The sequence below is a fragment of the Macaca thibetana genome, chromosome 3 (genome assembly GCF_024542745.1).
Source record: "Macaca thibetana thibetana isolate TM-01 chromosome 3, ASM2454274v1, whole genome shotgun sequence".
NCBI lineage: Eukaryota > Metazoa > Chordata > Mammalia > Primates > Cercopithecidae > Macaca > Macaca thibetana.
Window position 1 is genome coordinate 19,339,168 of NC_065580.1, and position 27,371 is coordinate 19,366,538.

At 47.2% G+C, this 27,371-nt stretch overlaps 2 protein-coding genes across 7 annotated transcripts in view; one reads left to right on the top strand and one right to left on the bottom strand.

Annotated features, from left to right (window-relative positions):
* NDUFB2 (NADH:ubiquinone oxidoreductase subunit B2) overlaps nucleotides 1–27,371 on the bottom strand; it is a 1,166,996-nt gene that overhangs the window by 1,068,449 nt on the left and 71,176 nt on the right. The window lies entirely within an intron of this gene.
* HIPK2 (homeodomain interacting protein kinase 2) overlaps nucleotides 1–27,371 on the top strand; it is a 218,907-nt gene that overhangs the window by 138,132 nt on the left and 53,404 nt on the right. Inside the window, 6 exon segments of the mRNA XM_050782226.1 lie at nucleotides 8,038–8,161; nucleotides 8,479–8,598; nucleotides 10,715–10,801; nucleotides 13,224–13,408; nucleotides 19,706–19,868; nucleotides 26,505–26,712. Of these exon segments, the coding sequence (XP_050638183.1) occupies nucleotides 8,038–8,161; nucleotides 8,479–8,598; nucleotides 10,715–10,801; nucleotides 13,224–13,408; nucleotides 19,706–19,868; nucleotides 26,505–26,712 (887 nt within the window).

Here is a 27,371-nt window from a genome sequence, read left to right on the forward strand (position 1 = left end):
TATGCTGCTACCTTGGTTAGACAGTAAACTCCTGGAAGAGCCACGAGGTCTGGTTTACTTTTTGATCTTTAGCACCCAGCACAGTACCTGGCCCAGAGGAAACACTTAGTAAATGGTGGTTGAATATTCTAATAAGTGAGTGAAGACAGCTTGAAACAGATTCTGGCTCAGAATGACCATCAGTAAGAATGAGCTTCCCTGAAGATTAAGCATGCTTTAGCAACCATCCAACATGCTTCAGGTGGCTGGATGAAAAGAAACATTTTACGGCCTGGCACGGTGGCTCACACCTGTAATCCCAGCACTTTGGGAGGACGAGGCAGGGGGATCACGAGGTCAGGAGATCGAGACCATCCTGGCTAACACGGTGAAACCCCGTCTCTACTAAAAAAAAAAAAAAAATTAGCTGGGCATGGTGGCGGGCGCCTGTAGTCCCAGCTACTCGGGAGGCTGAGGCAGGAGAATGGCGTGAACCCGGGAGGCAGAGCTTGCAGTGAGCCGAGATCACGCCACTGCACTCCAGCCTGGGTGACAGAGCGAGACTCTGTCTCAAAAAAAAAAAAAAAAAAAAAAAGAAACATTTTAGACTTGACTTTGAACTTCTAGTACCTCAGAGCCTTATAGACTAGCAGAGGAGGGGGACAAGGCCTCTGCAAGATCAGATCACAGCAAAATGGTCTGAAGTCCCCAAAGATTCCCAGGGGCCAGATGGGGAACTACCTCCCTTACTTGAGGGTTTATGGGCTGGGTGTTGAGCAGCTGTTTATGAGGCAGCTTCTGTGTGCCAAGCTGAGGATCAAGGACAAGTAAGACGCAGACCCTGCCCTCCAGGAGGTATAGTAGAGGCAGATATGCAAACGTATTTATGTGTCAAAAATGACAATTATTTACTCTCTTTCCCCAGAACAAGAATGTTTAGTGGCTTGCTTTGGGAATGTTGGAAAGGAATGAGTCGTCTTTCTTAGGTGCAGATTTTGTCTGACACTTCATATATATGTTTATTTTTGATGTCCCAAAATAGCGATGAGGAATTTCTTTAAGATGGTTCTGTGGGGCCAGTGGGTGCTCAGTATTTATTGGACCAGTCTGGTCTGAGTATGTCACTGATCTTTGTATCCTTATCACCTGGTAGAGCCAGCACAGAGACAGTGGGCAGTGTCTGTTTGAATAAGGAAGAATGGAAGGGGGCAGGGAGGGGGGCAGGCTGTATCCGAAATATGTCTCATGAGTACAGAGAAAAGGCTGCACCCTTAGGGATGGGAGAGGGATCCAGAGGGGATCGGAAAAGGTTGAAACCAAAGGCAAGAGAGCAGCAGGTGGCTGTGGTGAGGCCCAGGTGGAGGAGCACGCGATTTAGCATGTTGCAGTGGGACTGCGCGGGATAAAAAGGCTTCAACAGAAGAGCTAAGATAGAGGCTCTAGAGGGCATAATGACAATGGCCATAAAATAAGAGGTTTGGACTAAATCCCTGAGGTCCCAAGTCCTAACCCTGCATGACCCAGGTGCCACTTCCACCCCTCCTGCTCCTCCTGTCATTTTTACTATAATTCTTTCGTTGGCCACCTACAAGTAGTCGTCCTCGGCACTCTTGCTGTCTGTCCTGAGTGTGAGCCGGGATGCTCGTGCCGCTCTCTGGGCCTCAGCTTCTCCTCCTCCTTGGGCTAAATCCTGCCCCCTCATGCCCAGCCTTGATTGCTGCATAACGATTCAGCCCTTCTCTCTTTTGTCTGCACTGCCTTAGAGCTTTGTCTTAATCCATATTTTAACACTTTTTTATATTTAGTAGAGGTTTATTTGATCAACAGATGCTTGATGAGTGGCTACCAAATGCCTGTGCTGCCCTCATAGACTTGGTCAGGGAAGACAGACAGTGAGCAGGTTAAGAAAGTACTGTGAAGTGGCATTTATGGCACCCTATATGAAGACTAACTGGTGTCAAGGGAGGCCTGTCTGTAGCGTGACAGTTGAGCTAAGATTTGAGGGATGAGAAGGAGGCAGCCATGTGACAGCCAGCAGGGAGAGCATTTAAGGCAGAAGCAACAGCATCCCATGAAGACTCTAGCTCCAAAGGAGCCCCTGGTACTCTTGGAAATAGAAAGGAAACTGACGGGCCTGCAACATATTGAGCTAGGAGAGTGGTTGGCAGGGACAGTGGAGAGGTGGGCAGGGTCCCAGTCGTGGAGGCCCCATGGCCATGGAGGGGTTTAGATTTCATTCCAAGTCCAGTGGGGAGCCCCTGAAGGCTTAAGCAAGGGGGAGTGCCATCTGTTCCCTGTGGCTGCCATGGAGGAAGTGGGCAGGAGGAAGGGAGAGACAAGTGGAAAGGCTGTGGTGGAAGCTCCAGGTGATGCAGGGGTGACCAGCTCCACTGCTGCGGCAGGGGGGATGGAGAATCAGGGGCTGACTTGAGACTTTGGAGCTGGCCATGTTAGTGGATAGATGGTGGGGATGAAGAAATCAAACATCTTTCCTGGATTTCTGCCTAAGCAGCTGGAGGGTGGTGATTCCATTTCATAAAATGAGGAGGACAGTGGAAGGAATATGTTTAGAGAGGGGGATCAGAGAAGAGTTCCCTTCTGGACTTGTGGAATTGGAGATGACTATGAGACATTCCAGAGGCAATACCAGGCTTCCAGAATGTAAATCTAGAGCCAGAAGAATTCCAAGATGGAGACAAACCTGGAAATACCAATGGAATTTAAACCTGTGGAGTGAGTAAGATGACTGAGTCAGTTTCCTAGGGCTGCTGAAATAGGTACCACAAAATACTGGCTTAAAACAAAAGACATCCAAAATCAAGGTGTCAGCAGGGCCATGCTCCCTCTGAAGGCTCCAGGGTTAGAGCCTTCCTTGTCTCTTCCCTCCTCAGGTGGTTCCAGGTGTTCCTTGGCTTGTGGCCGCATCACTCCAGTCTCTTCTTCACTTTTCACACGACCATCTTGCTGCTGTGTCAGTCTCTATGTCCAGATTTCCCTCTTATATGGATGTGAGTCACACTGGATTAGGGCCCACCTACTCCATTATGACCTCATCTTAGCTAATTATATCTGCAACAACTCCATTCCTAAATAAAGTCTCATGCTGAGGTGCCAGGAATTAGGAGTTCAACATAACTTTTGGGGGGACACAGTTCAACCCATAACAATTATCTAGGGCAAGGGTAGAAGGAGAGAAGAGGCGGGCTTAGGACTTGGCCAACACACAGCAGTTGGGTAGAAGAGGGCGAGTCTACAAAGGAAATGGGCAAGCCACAAGCAGAGAGGTGGGACAGATATGGGGAGCAAGCGATGCCATGAAAACCAAGAATAAGTGTTTCAGGGCAGGAAGGAATGATCACCCGCATGAAAGAAATGCAGCTCCCAGTTACAAAGCTAAGAAGTTGATCAACGGATGTGACAGCATGGAGATCACTGCTGATCTCAGCAAGTGCAGCGCGTCAGTGATGCAGAGTGTCCAACTCCAGTTAAAGGAGGCTGAGCAAATGCTGTGAGGTGAAGAGGTGGGAACCGCAGGGGGAGATGACTCTCCAGAGAGTGGGCCTTGAAGGGGAGCCGAGAACTAGGGCAACAGCTGCTGGGAGACGAAGGGATTAGGAAAGGTTTGTGTTTGGGGCTTTTGTTTTGTTTTTTGTGTTCTGCTTTGTTTTCTAACGTGGGAGCCGCTAGAGCATGTGGTGTACTGTGTCGGCTCAATTTTTATGTCTGTGTGTTTCTGTGACACACATTTTGTATTCGACTTGAGTTGTCCTGTGTGCTTTGATGTGGCTTTCCCAGCATCGGAGGCCTTCATGGACAGTACTGTCTCCCAGCCACCTAGCCAGATGTCTGGGTATTTGTTCTTTATGGTCGCAGCAGGAACATTCTGCAGCATGTATCATGGTACCCTGAATGGCTGCCATTTCATTTTCTTGGTGGACTACAAGCAATTTTCACAGGCCCCGTTCATGTCATGTCAGTCGTCAAAGTCTGTCTGGTATTTCCTGCTAAAGAACATCACTAAAGTGCCTTTGTGTGGCCGTTTTAGTTGTTGCAGTCTGCCTTGTTCATCACTGGGGAATAGAAACTGGAAAACAAGGTTTCCATGGATTAGGAACAGCCTTCCGGGCCATGAGAACCATGTAACTAACCTGATAGGAAGGACAGGCATGTAGTCGAGTTCAGAGAAGTCCCCCGGGGCCAGACTGCCCTCTTCCTAAGACTTGAGTGTCAAACATCCAAACCTACAGACTGGAGTGTCAAGCATCCAAACGTCAGGCTGCAAGAGGGCAGGGGCCAGCCGAGGGATCAGGTGACAAGAATCGGGGGACAGAGGTGAGAATGTGCTTGATCCTTGAGCAAGCAGTCCAGGCCAAAACTCTCCTCCCACGAAGAGGCCTAGATCCATGTGAGAGGAGGCAGGAGGCCACCCCTGACTCTAGAACAGGGAGGGCAGAAAGAAACAGGTTCTGACACCATAATACTTTTTTTGACAGTGTTCTTTTCAGATATTCCCTTCTTTTCTGGCCTGGTGTAGTGGCTCCTGCCTGTAATCCCAGCACTTTAGGAGGCTGAGGCAGGTGGATCACTTGAGATCAGGAGTTTGAGTCCAGCCTGGCCAACATGGTGAAACCCCATCTCTACTAAAAATAAAATTAGCCAGGCCTGGTGGTGGGCGCCTGGAATCCCAGCTATCTGGAAGGCTGAGGCACAAGAATCGCTTGAACCCAGGAGGCACAGGTTGCAGTGAACCAAGATCATGCCACTGCACTCCAACCTGGGCAACAGAGAGAGACTCTGTCTCAATTAAAAAAAAAAAAAACAACACACACACACAGATAATCCCTTCTTTTCTAAGGGATGTGATTTTTTAAATAAACTGAAATGATCTCTAAAGGCACTGCTAGAGGCAATCTGGCAGTAATCTCATCAGTTACACACAATGGTGAGTGAACCTGGGGGCCCTGGTGAATGGCCAACACTGACACAGGTGGCCTAGGCAGGTGGCGGGCTCGTGACCACATGGGAGATGAGGTTGCTGCAGGGACATGTCGTGCCACCACAGGCATCCCCAGCTCATCAGTGCCTGTGGGTAAGAGTGGCCCCTGACGCTACATGCACGGTCCAGTGTGGGGACCAAAGGAGACAAAGGCCAAAGACGGGGTGAAGTGCCAGGCAGAACACGGGCAGCTGAAGATGCCCAGCAGCAAGGGATGGGGACAACGGAAGGCTCATTAAATAGCACCAGGGCAACTCGCTCCACCCCCCAGCGGTCACTTCTCCTGCTGCCCAGACCAGCAACTGTGGCTGGCACTCTAGAAGCACCTAGTAGCCAGAACCCAGTCTCCAGTTCTGAGGAAAGGAATAAACTCCTGTTTTTTTTGAGACAGGGTCTTGCTCTGTTACCAGGCTGGAGTGCAGTGGTGCAAATCATGGCTTATGGCACCTGCAAACTCCTAGGCTCAAGCGATCCTCCCACTTCAGTCTCCTGAGTAGCTGGGACCACAGGTGCGCACCTCCGTGCCTGGCTAACTTTTTTTTTTCTTTTTACAACAGACTCTCACTTTGTTACCCAGGCTGGAGTGCAGTGGTGCCATCCCAGCTCACTGCAGCCTCTGCCTCCTGGGTTCAAGCGATTCTCATGCCTCAGCCTCCTGAATAGCTGGGATTACAGGCGTGCGCCACCACACCCAGCTAATGTTTGTATTTTTAGTAGAGATAGGGTTTCACCATATTGGCCAGGCTGGTCTTGAACTCCTGACCTCAAATGATCCTCCCACCTTGGCCTCCCAAAGGGCTGGGATTACAGGCCCGAGCCACTGCACCTAGCTATTTTTTTTTTTTTTTTTTTTTAGAAACAGGGTCTCACTGTGTTGCCCAGGCTGGTCTGAAACTCCTGGACTCAAGTGATCCTCCCATCTCACCCTCCCAAAGTGCTAGGATTCCAGGCATGAGCCACCACCCCTGGCCAAACTCCATTTTACATGTGAAAAATCGAAACTTTGTAATAAGACATTTTTGGGTTTTGTTTGTTTTGTTCTTTTCAATACTATTATATAAAGAAAAAAGATTATCAATGAGAATAAATTTGAAGGGGGAAGAGGAGATGCTTTTTCAGTAGAGAAAAATTCAGCTAGAAGATCCAAGACCAGTGGGGGTGTTTCTGATTGCCCCCTTCCTCTCCACTCTCATGCTAGGTGGGTGAAAGGTAACCGAGAAAGGGCTCCCCAGCTCCCTTCACTCCCACTCCAGGCTGCAGAAAGGGCGGGAAAGTAGCCTCTTCTAGCGTCGCTTAGTCACGTGGAAAATTTATAGAGAAGACAAAAGTCAGGCTAATGCATTTCATTATCAGTAGAATGCCTTGAGCCACTTTTGTTTTGTTTTGTTTTGTTTTTAAGACAAGGTCTATCTCTGTCGCCCAGGCTGGAGTACAGTGGTGCAATCTCAGCTCACTGCAAACTCTGCCTCCCGGGTCCAAGCAATCCTCCCACCTCAGCCTCCCAGGTAGCTGGGACTATAGGCACACACCACCACACCCTGCTAATTTGGGTTTTTTTGTTTGTTTGTTTTTGGTAGAGACAGGGTTTTACCATGTTGCCCAGGCTGCTCTTGAACTCCTGGGTTCAAGCAGTCCACCTGCCTCGGCCTCCCAAAGTGCTGGGATTACAGGCATGAGCCACCGCGCCTGGCCTTGAGACATATGTTTAAAAAAACATAAGCTGTGTTCATATCTCAAACTTTGAGCCTGGTTTTGTCCAAAACATACCCCTACCTAATCATGACCAATTCTTAGAAAAGAAGATGTAGCTGGGTGGTCTCTTTGGTGTTGATTACCAACTCCCTGTGAAATGTTCTCTTGGGGTTTAGGTGATTTCCTTGAAGGGACATTCAGGAACAGGTTGTTCATGGAGTTTATGCTGGAATCCTGGTTGATACAAAACTCTGTATTGATGAATGGAGTTCTATAATTGTAATATTAGGTAACTTTTAAGAAGATTAGCTTTTTAGAAGTTAATAAAAAAAAAAAAAGCAATGTTTCCTTAAAAAAGTGTGATGTAGGCCGGGTGCAGTGGCTCAAGCCTGTAATCCCAGCACTTTGGGAGGCCGAGACGGGCGGATCACGAGGTCAGGAGATCAAGACCATCCTGGCTAACATGGTGAAAGCCCGTCTCTACTAAAAAGTACAAAAAAAAAACTAGCTGGGCGAGGTGACGGGCACCTGTAGTCCTGGCTACTCGGGAGGCTGAGGCAGGAGAATGGCATAAACCCGGGAGACGGAGCTTGCAGTGAGCTGAGATCTGGCCACTGCACTCCAGCCTGGGCAACAGAGCAAGACTCCGTCTCAAAAAAAAAAAGAAAGTGTGATGTAAATTCTTAAGAAAGGATAATTGGCATAAACAGATATTGGATTTAATCCCATTATTTTGGGAGGGGGGCAGCTTGCTTTATATATTCCTGAAAATAGAATACCTTGAGTTGGGTGTGATTGTGCATTCCTTTAGACCCAGCTACTCAGGAGGCTGAGGCAGAAGGATTGTTTGAGTTCAGAAGTTCAAGACTATAGGAGCTATGATCATGCCTGTGAATAGCCACTGCACTCCAGCCTAGGCAACATAGTGAGCTCCCATCTCTAGAGAGACAGAAGAAAATAGAAGACCTGCATTTCAGAATTGCTTTGTAAAAACCAGGCATTCTCTGATGATTAGTTTCCCAGACTTTCAGCTACAAAAGATAACTTAAGAATATCTCTAAACTGGTTGTTAGCTCATCTGATTGGCATGTGAAAGTACTGAAGTCAGTAGGTGTGGTTCCCTGTAGGTGTGTTCTAAAGACAGACTTATCCTTCATCTCAGCCAGCCTTCTAAGTGGGTCCTCCACGAATGGAGGGGACCAAGCCAAAGAATGGAAGGATCACTGTAGCACAGCGCCTCTCCTGAGAGCCACGGGCCCTTCAGAGGAGGATTCAGTAACGGCACCCCAGGTTTGAAAGATAGTATTCATATAGAAACAGCTGCCTGCATTTCCAACTTGCTAATGGTTTCTTCCATTCTTCATTTTCAGGGCCCCTGAGATCATCCTTGGTTTACCATTTTGTGAGGCAATTGACATGTGGTCCCTGGGCTGTGTGATTGCAGAGCTGTTCCTGGGCTGGCCGTTATATCCAGGAGCTTCAGAGTATGATCAGGTGGGTCCAGATGACACAGATATTCACAAGACCTCATTCTTCATCTGGAAAATAGCCTGGATTAGCACTGCATTGATTACATGACAAAGGGGCGGGACTGTGGAATGTCACGTTGTCTCCCAAACCTTGCTTCCCTTAACCTTGCTATTTTTTCTTTACTCCTTTCTCTTTTCCCTTTTTCTTTTTTCTCTTTTTTGTTAACTTCTTTCCCTACAAAAATTGTCATTTTCATTTTTCTCAAAGCCAGCAGAGCCATTAGTGTACCATATGTATAGTGACAGGAAAAGCCCTGACCTCATTCTTATCTTTTCTTGCAGATTCGGTATATTTCACAAACACAGGGTTTGCCTGCTGAATATTTATTAAGCGCAGGGACAAAGACAACTAGGTTTTTCAACCGTGACACGGACTCACCATATCCTTTGTGGAGACTGAAGGTAGGAAGAGCATCCCCTCCACTCCTCACGGTGGCCCGGCGCTTAGGGAAGAGGGCCGTAGACTCATTAGTGGGGAGCTTTTGATTCAGTCAGCAAAATGAGGGCGTTGGGGTGCTGTTGTTAATACACGGTGTGACTGAATCTGAATGCTCAGAAGCCCCTCTTTCTCTTGGCCTATCACCGCCTGTGAGAGTCCCACATTATGATTGCTGAACTCCCAGGATTTAATCCGATAAGCCTTGATGACTGTCTGATTTGTGCTAGGGAGAGAAACAAACCCCACTCTGCCCTTGAGAGCTGGCAGTTCCAGCAGGAGACGGGACCATGTGCCACAAGCTCCCGCCCCTCTGTAATAAGGGCCCTGTTCCTGGTCAAGAATGGGTGTGGGTGCCAAGGGGAAGGAGCATTTAGTTCTGCCTGCAGCAGAGGGGAAAGGAGGAGCGTTTGAACTGGGCACTGAAGAATGAAGAGGGAGTGCAGTGGCTCATGCCTGTAATCCCAGCACTTTGGGAGGCTGAGGCCAGCAGATCACTTGAGGTCATGAATTCGAGACCAGCCTGGCCAACATGGTGAAACTCCGTCTCTACTAAAAGTATAAAAATTAGCTGGGCATGGTGGCATGCGCCTGTAATCCCAGCTACTCGGGAGGCTGAGGCATGTGAATCACTTGTACCTGGGAGACGGAGGTTGCAGTGAACTGAGATTGTGCCACTGCACTCCAGCCTGGGCGACAGAGTGAGACTGTGTCTCAAAAAAAAGACAAGGAACAATGAAGCGGGTTTGCCCAGTAGAGAAGTGCAGGGTGGCGGCTGGGGTGGTGGGGGTTAGGGAGAGGGATTCCAGGCAAAGGAGGCTGCCTGATGAACCCATGGGAGCGTCCTGAGGCCCAGGGAGGCGTCTGGTTCACCCTAGTGACCATAAACCTGAAACTCCAGGGCAGGGGCTTCACTTTAACAGAAACATAGTTTGCTTTCGCTTTGATCTGTGCCTAGCAATTAAAATCGAAGTATGTTCCTGGTAAAAATAAAATAATAAAGTCTTAAATATGTTTCATTTTAGGTATTTCTTTTTGTGCAGCAGGGTGGGGGGATGTTTGTTTTGTTGTTGTTTTGGGTTTTTTTTTTTTTTTTAATGGAAACTGCAGCCAAATTCTAATATGGTTTAAAGATAATATATATCCACTAGTGACAAAAGACTGAGAAAAGAGATTTGGGAACTGAGCAAGCACTCAGGCTAATGATGGGAGGCCTGGCATTTAGCAACTGTGAGGGTGAGTGTCCAGTAAAAAGAGTCCTCCAGTGGAGGAGGGTGAGGCTGGAGTTCGCTGCTGGGTTTTATTGAAGAGCCTCAGTCCCACATGTCCAGCTGTTCCCAGGACTTAAGCCGCTCCAGGTGTGCTGTCCTTGAGTGAGATTTTAAGGATTAATTACCTCTGGATTACCTCATGGAAGAGTCCAAAAACCCATAATAATTGGAAACAGCAGTTTCCCCAGCCATTTGGGGAATGTATGTCTGTGTCTCAGCCGCCAATAGAGGGGCAGCCCAACCACAGACTCTGGGACCAGCTGCCACCTATTGGCCATGTGACCACGGCAAGTGCCTTGGGTTCTCTCTTCCTGTTTCCCCATCTGGAAAATGGGGATAGTAATTGTGCTACCTAATGTGGTTGTCAAAACTATTAAATGAATAAATGTGCTTTAGAACAATGTCTGGCACGTAGCAAGAGCTATGTGCATAAGGGTTTATTAAATAAAATTGGAAAATGCATGGAAAAGTCCTTTGCTTTTCCACAATGGAATCTTGTCTTATTCCTTAGACTCAGAGAAGGCTGTAAGCTGATCAAGGATGTAGCATACCTTGATCAGCTTGTGGTATGGAGCAAGACTGCTCCGTACCTGACTGACAGCCGGCCCCTGACACATGTGCATGGGAAGGAGGAGGGATGGGTTGGTGTGGATGAAGAGAGAAAGGAATTGCAGTGCAGGCCACTGAAGAATCAAAATCTCTTCTGAAAGGTGGGAAAGAGACCCTCTGTGAGACACAGGAATTCCAGGCTTGAGCCCCAGTGGTGAGGAGCTAAGTCACATTACCAATTGGCTTTTGCCTCTCTTGGCAGACACCAGATGACCATGAAGCAGAGACAGGGATTAAGTCAAAAGAAGCAAGAAAATACATTTTCAACTGTTTAGATGATATGGCCCAGGTAAGCTTCATGGGTGAGTATGAAATGTGAGCCCTTTAAAACCAAGGGCAGCAAGACTTCTGCAATAGTAATATAAGATAATGGGTTGAAATCCACATTATTCAACTGCAGTGGTTGACCTTGACGTCAAACAGTTACAGCCAACCTTAGTAAGAATACCATTTGGTGTGTAAAACATTTTTAAAACGTCATACCAGCTCCATAAAAATCATTCCAGTTGGCCAGGCATGGTGGCTCATGCCTGTAATCCCAGCACTTTGGGAGGCTGAAATGGGTGGATGACCTTAGGTCAGGAGTTCGAGACCAGCCTGGCCAACATGGCGAAACCCCATCTCTACTAAAAATACAAAAATCAGCTGGGCATGGTGGTGAGTGCCTGCAATCTCAGCTACTTGGGAGTATGAGGCAGAAGAATCGCTTGAACCCAGGAGGCAGTGAGCTGAGATCACGCCACTGCACTCCAGCCTGGGCAACAAGATCAAAACTCTGCCTCAAAAAAAAAAAAAAAAAAAAATCATCATTCCAGTTTATTGGTTCCCACTTGTAATATAGTACTGGCCAATCTTCCTGATGTTATCGTGAGAAGAATTCCAGCCCATTAGTACCCATGGATTTAATGCTCATGATTGAGTGTATATGTTTCCTGGGGCAGCTGTTAGAAGGTACCATGAACTGGATGGCCTAAGACAACAGATTTTCACTCCCCCACAGTTCTGGAGGCCAGAAATTGGAAGTTGGGCTTCAGCAGGCCTATGTTCACTGTAAAGGCCATTGGGGAAGATCATCCATGTCTGTCTCCCAGCTTCTGGCAGCTCTGGCAATCCTCAGCATTGTTTGACTTGTAGCTGCATCCCTCTAATCTCTGCTTCCTTCTTCACATGGCTTTTATCCTGTGTCTTCTCTGTGCTTCTGTGTCCACATCTCCCTTGCCTTGTCACTGGGCCCACCATAATCGAGTATGACCTCATCTTAATTTGATTACCTCTGCAAAGACCCTATTTCCAAATAAGGTCACATTCACACCTACTGGGGACTGGGACTTTAATATACTTTTAGGGGGATACAATTCAATCTGCTACACAGTCTCAGCTCACTGGCAGGGACCACAGGCTCTCACCTTTGTGCCCCAGAGAAAATTCTAGAACTTCAGCTATTTTTAGTGTGAAAACTAGTCTGAAACCAGGACCATCCAAAGTGAATTTTCTCTTTAAAGCAATGAGAAACAACGCCATACATCATTCTCAGCCAACTATCGCAAGAACAGAAAACCAAACACCGCATGTTCTCACTCATAGGTGGGAATTGAACAATGAGATCACTTGGACACAGGAAGGGGAACATCACACACCGGGTCCTATTGTGGGGAGCGGGGAGGGTGGAGGGATAGCATTAGGAGATATACCTAATGTAAATGACGAGTTAATGGGTGCAGCACACCAATATGGCACATGTATACATATGTAACAAACCTGCACATTGTGCACATGTACCCTGGAACTTAAAGTATAATAATAATTTAAAAAAAGCCATACACCAGTAAACACTTAGCACCCCTCTTACTGTAGATGAGTATAACCAAAAATCATGATTCTGAGTAAAGTGTGCTTGTCAGTTGATTAGTAACTTAGATTGTCTGAGAAAACTGAAATTGGTTTCCAGACCATGTCCTGGAAAATATACAAATCACCACAAAACAAGCCTTTTAAAAGCGATCGTAGTAGAGACTCACCCTTGGAAGAAAAATCCTGTGTTCAGATATCCTGCCTGTCTTGGCCAGAGGTGACTCCATTGAACACAGGGACTAAAATAATTCTGGCCCTAACTGGGGGAGCCATGAGAAGGATGATATGCTGTAGGTGGAGGAGGGGCACACTCGGCCCTTCCACTTCCCTCTAAAGGTTAAATACATACATACATAGACTTTTTTGCATCTTATTTCTACTGCTTGGCTGTGATTCTTTTTTAAAAATTGTGGCAAACAGCATAAAATTTATCATCTTAGCCTTTGTTAAGGTTACAGTTCAATAGTATTAACACTCCCATTGTTATGCAGCCAGTCTGCAGGACTCTTTTCATCTTGTGGTTATTTTTAATGAGGAGTGATGAAAGCTGCATTTCAACTTAACTGATGAAAGCAGGAGCAGTTTACATCCTGTCATTCAGCTATATTTGCAGGTCCCAGCAGCGGCCCTCTCCCCTTCCTGGGGCACAGCCCCTCTCTGCCTTTCCTGCAGAGAGACAAGCCACATCCTGTGGGCAATGACAACATGTGGGTGGTGCCTCCCATGGGGCAGAGTTCCTGGGAACTGAGAAAGGGGGCTTGAGAGATCAGGAGGAAGTTGCAGGGCAAAAAATAAGGGGAGCCAGGAGAGGGGAGGCACGCTGGGGTCGTCCTTGGTAACCTGTCCTTACTTGCGTCCAGGTGAACATGACAACAGATTTGGAAGGGAGCGACATGTTGGTGGAAAAGGCTGACCGGCGAGAGTTCATTGACCTGTTGAAGAAGATGCTGACCATTGACGCTGACAAGAGAATCACTCCAATCGAAACCCTGAACCATCCCTTTGTCACCATGACACACTTACTGGATTTTCCCCACAGCACACAGTAGGTGTCCTGTTTGAAACTTCGTACCAGGGATCAGCAAACTTTAAAGGCCCAGACACTACATATTTTAGGTTTTGCAGCCATAAGGTCTCGGTAACAGCTACTCTGCTGTCACTGTAGCTGAAGGCAGCCACAGATGCAATACATAAACAGATGAGTGAGGCCGCATTCTAATAAAACATTTATGAAAGTGGGCAGGGCCAGGCATGGTGGCTCACGCCTGTAATCCTAGCACTTTGGGAGGCCGAGGCAGGTGGATCACCTGAGGTCAGGAGCTTGAGACCGGCCTGGCCAACATGGTGAAACCCTGTCCCTACTAAAGATACAAAAATTAGCTGGGTATGGTGGGGCGCACCTGTAATCCCAGCTATTTGGGAGGCTGAGGCAGGAGAATCACTTCAACCCAGGAGGCGGAGGTTGCAGTGAGCCAAGATTGCACCATTGCACATCAGCCTGGGTGACAGAGCAAGACTTCGTCTCAAAAAAAGAAAAAAAAAAAAAAAAGAGGCCGGGCACAGTGGCTCATGCCTGTAATCCCAGCACTTTGGGAGGCTGAGGCAGGCGGACCATGAGGTCAGGAGATTAAACCATCCTGGCTAACATGGTGAAACCCCGTCTCTACTAAAAATACAAAAAATTAGTTGGGCATGGTGGTGGGCGCCTGTAGTCCCAGCTACTCTGGAGGCTGACGCAGGAGAATGGTGTGAACCCGGGAGGCGGAGCTTGCAGTGAGCCAAGATCGCTCCACTGCACTCCAGCCTGGGTGACAGAGCAAGACTCCCTCTCAAAAAAGAAAGAAAGAAAGTGGGCAGTGGCTGGATTGGGTTCCTGGCCTGCAGTTGGCTTCACACTGAAAAGGAAGGAAGAGGAGAGCACAGAGCTGGGTGAACCTGACTCTGGGTATCTGTGCAGGAAGAGAGGTGCCCGAAATGGTAGTCTTTGTAGAGCAAAACCAGTCTCAGGGCCAAAGGTTGCTCCCAGAACCATCCCAGAGTGGACCCAGTCTAGTTTGGGTTTGGATTTGTTCATTCATTTCTTCAGTGTGCTGTGTGCTGGGGTACAGTGGTGAGCAGAGCAGACGGCCCTGCCCACTGGAGCTTGCAATCCACAGGAGACAATGGTATAAAACAAGTGATGCCCAAATCAGCAGGCTGCTCCCAGGACAAGTATCAGGTGTGATGAGAGCATACCACAGGGGAGCATCATTTTGGGGCAGACCAGGAAGACTCCCAGGAAGTGGCCTGTGAAGGATAAGGAAGAGGATGGGCATGAGCAGGCAGGGCATTGCCTGTGTGGACAGGACACTCCCCCATAGGCAGGACCATGCACCCATCCCAGAAGGCAGTAGGTGAGACAGTGAGGCACCCAGTCAGCCAGGGCAGGCCGTACATGTTAAGGTTTTTAATCTTGATCCAAAAAGCAATGGGAACTCATTAAATGATTCTTAAGCAAGGGAATAGCTGGTTAGATCTGTGCTGAGCAAAGATCTGTCTGCTGCCACACAAGTGAAATGAGTCTGGCAAAAAAATGTCCATTGGGTTTAACAATTCGCAAGTTGTCAGTAACGCAGTGGCAGCCATTCAGTGGAGTGGTAAAAGCAGAAACCAGTTTAGCAGGTTGAAAGACCAAATGAGAGGTGAAGAAATAGCAACCTTTCATGAAGTGAGGCTATGCAAAAGAAGAAATAGAGGGGTGACTGGGGAGGGGTCAGGGGGATTGTTTTTTAGACAGGGTTCAGAGCACAGGGATGAGCTAGTGTCACTGGAAGGATGGATGGAGGAGGGGCGTGTGGATGCAGCGTATGTGCTGGTCTAGTGGAGAAAAGTTGAGGGCGTCCTGTCAGACAGCTTCTGCTTCTCAGAAGTAGGCAATGAGGTTATCTGTTGAGAACAAGGTGGAGGGTGGTTTAGGAAGGGTAGAAAATTTAAGTAGCTGGAGCAGAAGGTGGCAGAGCAAACTGACCAGAGAAATACGGTGGAATTGTTGAGCCCTGAGGTTGGACATGAATCGTTTATAGTGTAACTGATCTCCCCGGGTGAAGGCATAGAGAAGACAGATCAGTCTCCTGATCTGGATTTGTCCAGGTGGAATTTTTGCCAGGCTGATAAGAGAAGAAGACAGATTGACAAGGAAGCTGATGAGGCTAGCCAGCCAGTAACTGTAATCCAGAATGATGGCTATTGGAGGCTTTGCCCAAAGGGAAAGGAAGTAAAGATGGGAGGGGATCCAAGTAAACGCGGTGTTCTAGTCAATGCAGAGAAGGGTTATCATAGTCATAGTGGAATGAGCCGGATGGAGGAAGAATGTGGCTGGGAAACAGGATGCTTGAACTTACAGTTTCTGGAGGTGGAGCAATTTCAGGTTTGACGGTCCAGGGAATGAATGAGTTGCTGTACTGAGTTGAGGACAAGAGTCACTGGATATAAGAAGTAAGCAGGAAGCTAGCGTGTTTGACAAGGAACCTGTGACTTCTGAAGCCTTCCTGGCGAGGCAGGGAATGGCTTGGAGTGGAAGATCCAGCCAGTGGCAAAGGCCTCAGTGAACGAAGAGGAGAGGAAAGGAAGTCATGGCCGGGCGCAGTGGCTCACACCTGTAATCCCAGCACTTCAGGAAGCCACGGAGGGCGGATCACCTGAGGTCAGGAACTTGAGACCAGCCTGGACAACATGGTAAAACCCCGTCTCTACTAAAAATACAAAAATTAGCCAGGCGTGGTGGGGAGCACCTGTAATTACAACTACTGTGGAGGCTGAAGCACAAGAATCGCTTGAACCCAGGAGGCGGAGGTTGCAGTGAGCTGAGATAACGCCACTGCACTCCAGCCTGGGAGACAGAGGGAGACTCCGTCAAAAAAAAAAAAAAAAAAAAAAAAAAGGAAGCCATTGGTGGATGGGAAGGTAATGGAGGGTCTCACTTCAGCCTCTCAACCCTGAGGTACTTGGGATGTGAAAGAATAAATAAACACATCCTACATCTGCAGGGAAAAGGGGTGTGCTCAAGAGAGCAACAGATTCTGTAAGGATCAACAGGGGAAGGGAATCCTGTGAGAAGAGCCTGGAGATGTGAGAATTGCGTATCATGGCGGGCCCTGCTGTCTCCAGAGTCAGAGAGGGCTGGGTCTCAAGGCTGGACCCGCCCCTTCCTGGCCTACAGGAAGTGAGTGGGCGGCACCACCACGGATAGTGCTGCCTCCTTTTCAGTTTTATGTCTTACTCTCAGTGATGCAAGTCAAATGGCATTGCAAGAACCAGATAGTGCCTCTTTAATGTAAAAGGATGCTTGAAACAACTAAACTCCCATACAAAGAAGGAATCTGGACCCATCCCTCCCCTACTCTTGTTACGGGATTTTTCCTGTTTCTTTTTTTTTTTTTTTTGAGTTCAAGTCTTACTCTGTTGCACAGGCTGGAGTGCAGCAGTACGATCTCTGCGCACTGCGTCACTGCAGCCTCCACCTCACAGGTTCAAGCAATTCTCCTGCCTCAGCCTCCCGAGTAGCTGGGACGACAGGCACACGCCACCATGCCCTACTAAGTTTTGTAGTTTTAATAGAGACAGAGTTTCACCATGTTGGCCAGGCTGGTCTTGAGCTCCTGACCTCAGGTCGGATTATAGGCGTGAGCCACTGCACCTGACCTGGATTTGTCCTGTTTCCGAGTGCCATAGGGGTCAGCCACAGAGCTGTCCGTCTGTACCCCAAGAAAGGCACACTTGGCAATTTACTGGATAGGGCTCCCATGAGTTCTGTCTTTTGATATCAGGGGTAAAATGGAATGACTGAGAAACAGCTATGGATAGGAGACTGAGGGTGGAGGTGCCCTCTACAGAGGTCCTGTTAGTCGTCTGCACCAACAGTCAGACAGCCACCCCCATAAAGCGTGGGGCTTTAATGACCTCAGAGTCCATCCACCTCTGGATTCTGCAAGGAAGCATCAGTAGAGTGTTTCACGGCTTGGTCACATGGAGACGGTGAGCATCAGCAACCAATTCAGAAGTTCGTCTGGGACCCAAGAGGGGCACTGGCAGGTTAGAACTCAGAAATGAGCCTAAGAAGGAAAGGTGGGTCTCTGAACACACCTAGGCTTGCCTGAAAGTAGGCCTGGTCCCTAAAGTTCTCTAGAACTTGCTGGGAAGACCTTGAAGAACTCCAGGGCAAGGATAAACCTCCAGGCCCATGCTGCTGTAGCGCCCCCACCCTGGGAGCTGAGCCACAGCTACTGGATTACTAGGTGAGAGACCCCACTCCTTTCTCCATACCAGGATTCCAGTGCACAATTTTTTTAAAACCAATTTTCTTGTAAACCTAAAGTGAAAGTACTTGCCCTTTCCTAAAACCCAAAACTTGAAATATTTCAGTTAGAAAATTCTGAAGGAGTATGAAAATTTTGTGTTGAATTGTCATGAAACATCAAATGCTTTAAACCGATTCCAAAAAGAATACAAAATACATTGGTTTTTTGCTACAGCCTCCACACGCAAGACCTTGGTGCTTAGTAGGAGCTGAAAACACACTGGCAGTAACAGCATTATTAGGAGTATTTTTAGCTATGGGATATCGTGCAATATGTTTTCTTTTCTCTCCAGCATCATCAGTTGGTAAATGGTTATGTCGTGTGCATGACACGGGCAGTGTAAGTGGTCAGAATCTTAGAAAGAAGTAGGACTCTCTAAGTCGCGTCTCAGTCAGTTGTTTGAAACTTGGAATGCATTTTTCACAGCAAGGATGTTTGGGAATAGCCCACAGACACCTGCTTAGCCCCAAAGATAGCACACTCACAGAGTGCTGAAGTAGTACACGTTTGTAATCCTAAAATAGTAGAAAACTTTTATTTTACTTTTATATTCAGTTATTACATTTTTTATAAGTAAAATAGACATTTTGAATTGAAAATTAAATGGGATTTTTTTCTTTTTCTTTTTCTTTTTTTGAGACAGGGTCTTGCCCTGTCACCCAGCCTGGAATATAGTGGCATAATCATGGCTCACTGTAGCCTCGACCTTGCAGGCTCAAGTGATTCTCCGACCTCAGCCTCCTAAGTAGCTGGGATCATGAGCATGTGCCACCACACCCAGCTAATTTTTATGTTTTTTTATAGAGAATGGGGTCTCCCTATGTTGTCCAAGCTGGTTTTGAGCCCTTGAACTTCTCCCACCTTGACCTCCCAAAGTGCTGGGATTAAGGCGAGAGCCACCCCACACAGACTAAAAGGGATTTTATTTTCTTGAATATTAGCATTTGAGGAAAAGTAAGTTTAACTACAAGAAATGAATGAGAAGCACTGTATAAATTCTGAAGGACACTTTTTGGTCAATTTTCAAGAATTTGGGTGGTTGAGGCCACTTGTGGCTTTCCTTTTCCTTGATGCTGGTTTCAGCACCACTTTTATACTTTACTTTTGTAGTTGGGGTTTTGTTTTGATACATAGATGCAATGGGGGAAGAAAAGGAGAAAATGTATATTTCATGTAACTGGACAAGACTTAGACAAGAAAATGAAGGCTGAAGTTGGTGAAACAGTGCGTATGTGCATATGCGAAAGTAGCCAGTGATTACCTATCCTCGGGAAACTCCCTACCTCCCTAAGCTTCAGCCTTACTCGTAAAGTAGGGACAAGAATCATGTCTCTGTCTTATTGATGTCACTGGACCGAGTGAGAAGTTGCAGAGTATTATTATTAGGACACTAATAAATGTTAACCACTATTATTAATTGTTAGTATTATTACTGTTTCCATTATCTACCTGCACAACTCCTGTGGGAGAAAGCATGGCAATAGGGTCACCATACTGGGTTGGAGAGTTCTTTGGCCATCCCCTAGGTGGTGCTGGTGACCCAGGGTAGCTGAAGAAGGTGAGCACAAGGGTTGTGTTTGGGAAAGGTGGAGGCGGGTTATAACGGGTTGTAAGTGACTACTTAATGTTCCCATTCAGAGAGCTTATGCTTTGGTTTATGGGCCAGAAAGCAGGCTGAGAGTTGAGAATGAGCAGTGACGCTGCAGGTGGATCTGAGTGAGCATGCAGTGTGAGCAGACAGTTTTGTTGTGATATGTAGAACCTACATGGAGAAAGGGTAGTAGGGCATTGGAGGAAATTCATCTAAATAACTGTGCCTGTTGCAAATGCACAGACTTTGCACAAGCAATCCAAAAAACTTAGACCTAAAGTTTAGTCTCCCTGCTTGTCCTGTTTCCTGAATTAACCCTTCTCTCCTTTTCTTTCTCTGTTTTCTCCCCTTCATCCCATGTTACCCTCTTCCCCTCCCTTATGTCTCTATATGCCTCTGCCTTTTGCATGAACAGCGTCAAATCATGTTTCCAGAACATGGAGATCTGCAAGCGTCGGGTGAATATGTATGACACAGTGAACCAGAGCAAAACCCCTTTCATCACGCACGTGGCCCCCAGCACGTCCACCAACCTGACCATGACCTTTAACAACCAGCTGACCACTGTCCACAACCAGGTAAGTAGGGAGCAGAGGGGAAAGAGGCGGGGCTGCACGGTGTGAGCCTCAGAAGTTGTATTTTCCATCATACCTAGTCAGGAGACCAAATTCCTGCTGTCATATTCAACAGCTGAACAAAGTATTTGCATCCAAGGTTATTTGTTTTGAGGGACCCAGGCACATTTTGTGTTGACTACGGGCCCCACTGACAGGTCTCAGAAAGGACTGGTGAGGGGCATTCTCTCTGAGAGGGTTCCCCTTACTGCTTTCCTCTGACCTGATGTGAGAATAGGGGGAAGGGGGTGCTATGATCCTTTTATGCCTGATATCTGCCTCGTAAAGAATTCCAGAACTGGCCAGGCCCAGTGGCTCATGCCTATAATCCCAGCACTTTGGGAGTCAGGGTAGGAGGATCACTTAAAGCCAGGAAGTTCAAGACTAGCCTGGGCAACACAGTGAGACCCCGTCTCTACAAAAAATACAAAAAGTAGCTGGGTGTGGTGGTGCATGCCTATAGTCTCAGCTATTCAGGAGGCAGAGGTAGGATAATTGACTTGAGCTCAGGACTTCAGGGCTGCAGTGACCTATGATTATGTCATTGCATTCCAGCCTAGGGGACAGAGTGAGACCCCGTCTCAGAAAACAAAGAAAAAGATCATGGAAACATGGGTTTAATCTAAAAAAAAATAAAGATTCTAGAACTGGGAAGGACTCAGGGAATCACCCAGTTCAGGCCCTTCCCCTCATCCCCACATGGCTGGATCTACCTGATCTCCTTTTGGGACAGATAAAACCTGTCCTTTCTCCGAGTCATGGAGAAAATCAGTTCATCAGCCTGTCACCAGAATCCCAGCAGCTGGAACTAAATGGGATCAGGAAGCTAAAGTTTTCTTCCCACAGATTTCCAGGAAATTGGCAGAACGAGCAGCTAACATACTGCTTGAAACCTGGATGACACCCAGGCAATATTTATTGAATGGATAATCTCCAAGTCCGAGCTGAGACTGCCTCTAGTGTCTAAGAAACTGTGACTCCTACTCCCATGTTTCAATCTTCCTGGTTCCCCCAAAGAAGGGTCCCCAGATTTTTGGTCTTAATGTCAATCTGGAATGACAAGACTTCTGTGTGGATGTGTGTGTACCTGAAATGTGAATACCTTATGTCCATTATTTTTAAAAGGTCCCTCCTGTCACTGAAGAGTCAGTGCCACCTGCTTTTCAGCCCCTCCCCTTCCCACCCTTTTTCCCTAGGCCATCCTTGTGGCACATTGCCCTGCTCAGGCCTAGCTTTTCTTCCCAGCCTGCCATCTCCCTTTGCCCAAATTCTAGGAGAGGCCACCTGGAATCTGCTGCCCCCTGGGGGCCATTTGCATTCTTGAAGCTCTCCTTAGGGTGAAAGAGCTGTTGGGAGTCCGAAAACAAACCTTGCCAAGCCCTAAGGCTAAGGCATCCATAGCCAGACCTGTGAGCTTCCTGACAAAAATCAGCATGGTTTTGTTCATTACCTCCTTGAAGATATTTGTTTTTCCCTCATGAGACACCTGATCTTAACTCCCTAACCCCAAACTACCTGTCCCCATCTGCCATCTGCCCCATCAGGTATCAAAGGCATCTGAGAAATAGGAGGAAGGAGCACCCCTCTAATGCAGGCGTCATGTCAGGTGGAGTCTCCCCAGCAGGCTGTCCTTCCCATGGATGTCTTTCTGCTGGGCTGGAGAACTGTGGTCCCTGACCAGACGGGGGGGCCACCGCCATCTTGCTGATCATATGACAGCCAGCATATCCACTCCAAAGAGTGTCACAAAGGCTCTGCAAAACTAAAAGGGTTTCTCATCAAAAGGCAGTTGTCAAATAAGAACACCTGTCTTCTCCACAGCACTGAGACCATCCAGATCTGGCTTGGGACTGGGGTAAAGTAGAAGTAGCTGGTAACTTAGTGTAATGGTTGGGCCAGAGTTGTGGGTAAGGGAAAATGACATCCCACAAAAGCAAAGGGTCCAAGAACAGGATTTCCATTCTCTTGCATTGCATTCTGCTCCCTACTTTTGAATACATCAGAAAAAAAAATTACTCAGGACACACCTAGCCTTAAGTTCTAAGGCATGCTTTCCCTCCACTGATAAAGTTGTTAATAAATAACATCATTACTAATAGCTAACATTTATTATGTGCCAGGCTCTACTAAGCGCACCATAACTCTTAATCCTCCCAGCAACGTTGTGATATAGGTTTTATTATTATTATTATTATTTTTTTTTTTTTTTTTTTTTTTTTTTTTTTTTTTTTTTGAGATGGAGTCTCGCTCTGTCGCCCAGGCTGGAGTGCAGTGGCCGGATCTCAGCTCACTGCAAGCTCCGCCTCCCGGGTTTACGCCATTCTCCTGCCTCAGCCTCCTGAGTAGCTGGGACTACAGGCGCCCGCCACTGCGCCCAGCTAGTTTTTTGTATTTTTTAGTAGAGACGGGGTTTCACCGTGTTAGCCAGGATGGTTTCGATCTCCTGACCTCGTGATCCGCCCGTCTAGGCCTCCCAAAGTGCTGGGATTACAGGCTTGAGCCACCGCACCCGGTGATAGGTTTTATTATTATCATTTCCATTTTAGAGGAGGAAACTGAGGCACAGAGTGATTAATTCTCTTACCCAAGGCCCTTCCTTGTTCATGAGAGATGATCTTGGGCTTTACACCAGCTATCTGACTTCAGAGTCTGGACTCTTAAAATATACATACACAGCAGCATAAGTAAGCCTTAAGTAAGTCTTATGAAGGTCCCCAAATGCCTTTCCTAGATGATGTGTGCTCTTTAAATCCAAAAAGACTTCTTTTGTTCATTGCTGGTTCTAGTAGCTTGCTTTCTACATGAGCTCCTTGGAGCTGTTTGCCCATTTAGATATTTAGAAGCAATAAAATATATGCATAGTTTTCTGTTAGAAGTTGAAGGACGTTAAACTACTTAAAGAATTTCTTGCTGCCTTTAACATATATCCAGTAGACTAACCAAAGAACTATTTCCCAAATGATCATGAATCTACAATCCTTTATTTCTCAAGGAAGCTGGGTCAATAATTCATAACCCCTTATGTCTCAGGGCAGCTGACTTCCTCTGCTTTCTAAAACTTTCAGGTTACCCAGTTGGTAACATATTGAATAATAAGTCTTCTCTGAGCTATTCCTTGTTTATCATGTGTGTCAGCCACTTCTCTAACATTTCCATGGAATTCTATTATTTGGACCTAGTCTTCTACCAAGAATTTGAATTTGGGTTTATAGACCAAGCTCAAACCCCTTCTTTCTGGAACCATTTGAAACATCTACTAAAACTGCTTCCAGGAATCACTTCTTTCATTTTTGGAAAACCTGTGTCATCAGTAAACTTGCTTTTTCACCAGGCACAGTGGTGCACACCTGTAATCCTAGCTATTTGGAAGGCTGAAGTGGGAGGACCACTTGAGTCAGGAGTTCAAGTCCAGCCAGGGCAACATAGCAAGACCCCAGTCTCTAAATTTTTTTAACTTGCTTTTTCTTGTTATTACTATTTGTCAGCTGCAAGAGCTCTTCCCAGTTCTCTGTGTGCTCCTCTCTGGCAATGATAGGCTAGTTACCTTTCTGAGAGCTACAGGAAGATACACAGAAGTAGAAAACTTTTTGTTGCCCTCACATGGGCTTCTTCAACTGGTCCTTAAGCAGGATTAGAAACTGGGGGAAAACCTTATGCATGTCTGATGGTCACACTGGAGACTGTGCCATTTGTCCTTGAGTCTACAAAGAACTGGAAGATTCAGCCTCTCAAGAAGCTTATGGTCTCCATGGTGAGACAGGCTGAAGCAAAAAGAAAAAGCATTCTTGAAACTCTCCTTAGGGTGAAAGAGCTGTTGGGAGTCTGAAAACAAACCCTGCCCAGCCCTAAAGCTATCCATAGCCAGACCTGTAAGCTTCATTAATCAAAATGTAGAATAGCATGCACTAGGGGCCAGGTAGACGAACAGATTATGTGTTACAGAATCAAAAGGAAGGAGAGCCCACTGCAGGCTGGAGGAAAACACCACTAAGACACAGCCCCTCCCTCCCAGGAGACTTTAGGCTGGAAAGACCAACTGTACTGTAAGGCAGATTGTGACAGGAGCTGGGCTAGAAGGCTATATTGTACTGTGTGATAGCCAAGGAAGGAGCAATTCATTTCCATTAATGGTGTCCGAAAGGCTTTCACAATGGGGCATATGGGACCCAGGCTAGGCCTTAAAGCACAGAGGCTTGGAGAGAATGCTATGGGTCAGAGAACTTGTATGAGGGGAAAGGCCGGTGCTCATAGTATGCTTGGAAAACAATGAGTAAACTAATCTTGGTGTCAGAAGAGTGAGGGGCAGAGGGAAATAAGTCTAGAAGGTAAGGTTGGCCAAACCAGGGAAAACAGGGCATGCCAGACCAAGGCGCATACCATGTTCATCAAGCCGTAATTGGGACTTTGGAGCAGGAGTGCTGACATGCACAAAGGTGTCTTTTGGAAAGCATGATCTAGCCTCTGTGCTCAAGAAGGCCGGAAGGGAAGTAGAGACCAGAACATTTCTAGTCAGGGCCCTACAGGTCCCAGGCGCCAGGAAGTCGCAACTGAAAAGAGTCAGTGGGTTCCAGGGACATCAGGAAGGAAGCAGCAGGAGCAGTGGCTGGCAGGAAGGTAGAACCACCGAGCACAAGTTTGGGAACCTAGAGGATACAGGTCCCTGGACCCCCAGCAGGGACACCCACAGGGGCTAAGGGCTGGGGGAGTCTAGATATGAGCAGACCATGGGGAATGTGGAGGGTTGAGGGGGAAGAAGCCTCCGGAAGAGATTGTGATATGGAGAAAACAGGAAATACAAGTCATGTCATCTGACAAAACACAGACACTGATGTGCACATATGTGCACACATGTCCCAAGCAGACTATGCGATGCTGCAAAAGCACACCCACTTTAAAACGTGGCTTTGGCCGGGCACGGTGGCTCACACCTATAATCCTAGTACTTTGGGAGGCCGAGGCGGGTGGATCACAAGGTCAGGAGATCAAGACCATGGTGAAACCCCGTCTCTACTAAAAATACAAAAAAAATTAGCTGGGCGCAGTGGCGGGTGCCTGTAGTCCCAGCTACTCAGGAGGCTGAGGCAGGAGAATGGCGTGAACCCGGGAGGCGGAGCTTGCAGTGAGCTGAGATTGCGCCACTGCACTCCAGCCTGGGCAACAGAGCAAGACTCCGTCTCAAAAAAAAAAAAAAAAAAAAAAAAAACGTGGCTTAAAATCAGACATCTGTGCCACTCAATTTCATGATTATTTTCAAACAAATCAATTTGCTTTGCAATGAAATTTAGCACAAAATCTTTCTAAGTATAGAAAACATATGTAAAATAAGACTTTGTCCTTTTTATCAAATGTGACACACACACACACCCTACTTGAAAGTCTATTTGTGTCCAAGATATCTTCATGGTTTCTGCCTCCATATTCCCTGGTCCTTGCAACTTCTAGAGGCAAAACCTCCTGTAGACAGTGCTGAACGTGAAACCACTGGTAACCTCCACTTACTTTGCTAAAGGATCAGTATGAAGGCTAAGATGGGGGAAACGGGAGAATTCCAAAGTTAGAATTTGTTTTCCTTCTACAGCCTCATTTTGCATGCAAGTTCAGTCTCAAGTCATGTCTCTTTCTGAAGGAGAAAGGCGAGAGGACATAATGCCAGTGGCTTGTGTTTGTCAAAGCCACCTCCATTTCAGTTATCCGAACTCACCAGCATCTTTTCTATCTGCCAGGCTTCATCACTGCATACCAGCATGAATGCATGGGATTCAGACACAAAGCCCAGGCTCAGCATGTCCCTCTCCCTCTCTGCATACGTCTCCTGCACTTCTCTTAGCAGTAACCTGCTTTGCAGCCATCTAAGGACATCTGTAAACAGTACTGCCCGTAGATCTGAGCCCGTCCTCGGCCCTGCTCTCTGCCTGTTGCATGTGCTTCTGTGCCAAGCTCTGGGTACCTGAGAGCATAGTTCTTTAGGGCCTGCAAGAGCCTCCCCCTGGATTTGTCCTCCCACATGTGGACTGCACCCACCAGGCCCGAGGGGAGTGTGAGCAGAGCTTGAACGTGCAGGCTGGCAGGTCCAGGCAGTCAAAGCCCATCGTATTGTGGGATGGAATGGGGCTCGGCAGAGAGAAGGAGGGCAAGGTCCAGTGCTCTCCCCGTCACCATGCGCCAGCACAGAACCCAAGGAATCCCAGAGTCCTCAACTCACGCCTGGTCTTCCGGGTGATTGAGAAGGTGTTTTTGTCAAAATGAAAAGGCAGAACATTTTATTAAACAGGTTTCTAGCTTCATTTTTAGGCTTTTCAGCATTTAGACATATGGTAGCAGACATCCATGTGTCCTCTTGTCCGGGCCCCACAAATGTCAGGAGGAGGTCTGAATGTGAACACCAAGGTGACTGTCTCTCGTGCCTTCAGGGACCTGCTTTTCCCTGTGACTTTCAGCTGTGTTTCCACTCCTCTCTGCTTCTGCCTTTTTGCTCTTAGTTTTTGTTGGTTTGTTCTTCTTTGAGTTCATTTATTTGATTTAGATTCGTGTCTCCCAACATACCACCTCCCTCATTTTTTATTTTTGTTTATTTTTGTTTAATCCCCATCACTCCTTTAGGCTCCCTCCTCTACCAGTGCCACTGTTTCCTTAGCCAATCCCGAAGTCTCCATACTAAACTACCCATCTACACTCTACCAGCCCTCAGCGGCATCCATGGCTGCAGTGGCCCAGCGGAGCATGCCCCTGCAGACAGGAACAGCCCAGATTTGTGCCCGGCCTGACCCGTTCCAGCAAGCTCTCATCGTGTGTCCCCCCGGCTTCCAAGGTAAGGTCAAGCAGCCACAGCCTCTCACCTGCTCCTTACAGAATGGCCTCTGGGGCTTCGGCACCTGCAGTTTTCTGTCACGCTCATTTTCATGGAGAAAGGCCCTCCTCATTTCTTCCAGTGAGAGCGCTGGTATCACTGAACTTGAGGGCTCCTCTCCTACTGTGGCCAACCTACAAACAATAGGGCTTATGCCTCAGCACCAAGTCAATTCATTGTGACTCTCACACCTGCCAGGGACTGTGTCCCTGGCCAGCTGTCTGTAAATAAGTACATTGTTTGTGCTTTCATTGTTATGCTGATGTCAGCTCTTGCTTTTCCTTGCATGAAATATCCTCTGTGTGGGTTATCTATAGAAAACTGCCAATCTCTGACAGCCAATGTAGTCCCAGCTCCCATGAAGAATATCAATCAGTCTGAAAAGTACTTCCCTGGAACCCCTCCTCAAAACGATTCTTTGGCCATGACCCCAGCACTTCTCTTCTGTAGACTCTAAGAAGCTAGACTGTGCACTTTGTTACAATTTACCCAGAAAGCTTAAGAATTTATTTTTGCAAGCCTCATGGTGTAAACTGTGTGGTTATAGTCAATGCAATTCCAAATGGGTTCATACGTCTCCCCAACACCCTTTATTTTGACATACACAAGTACATCTTGAT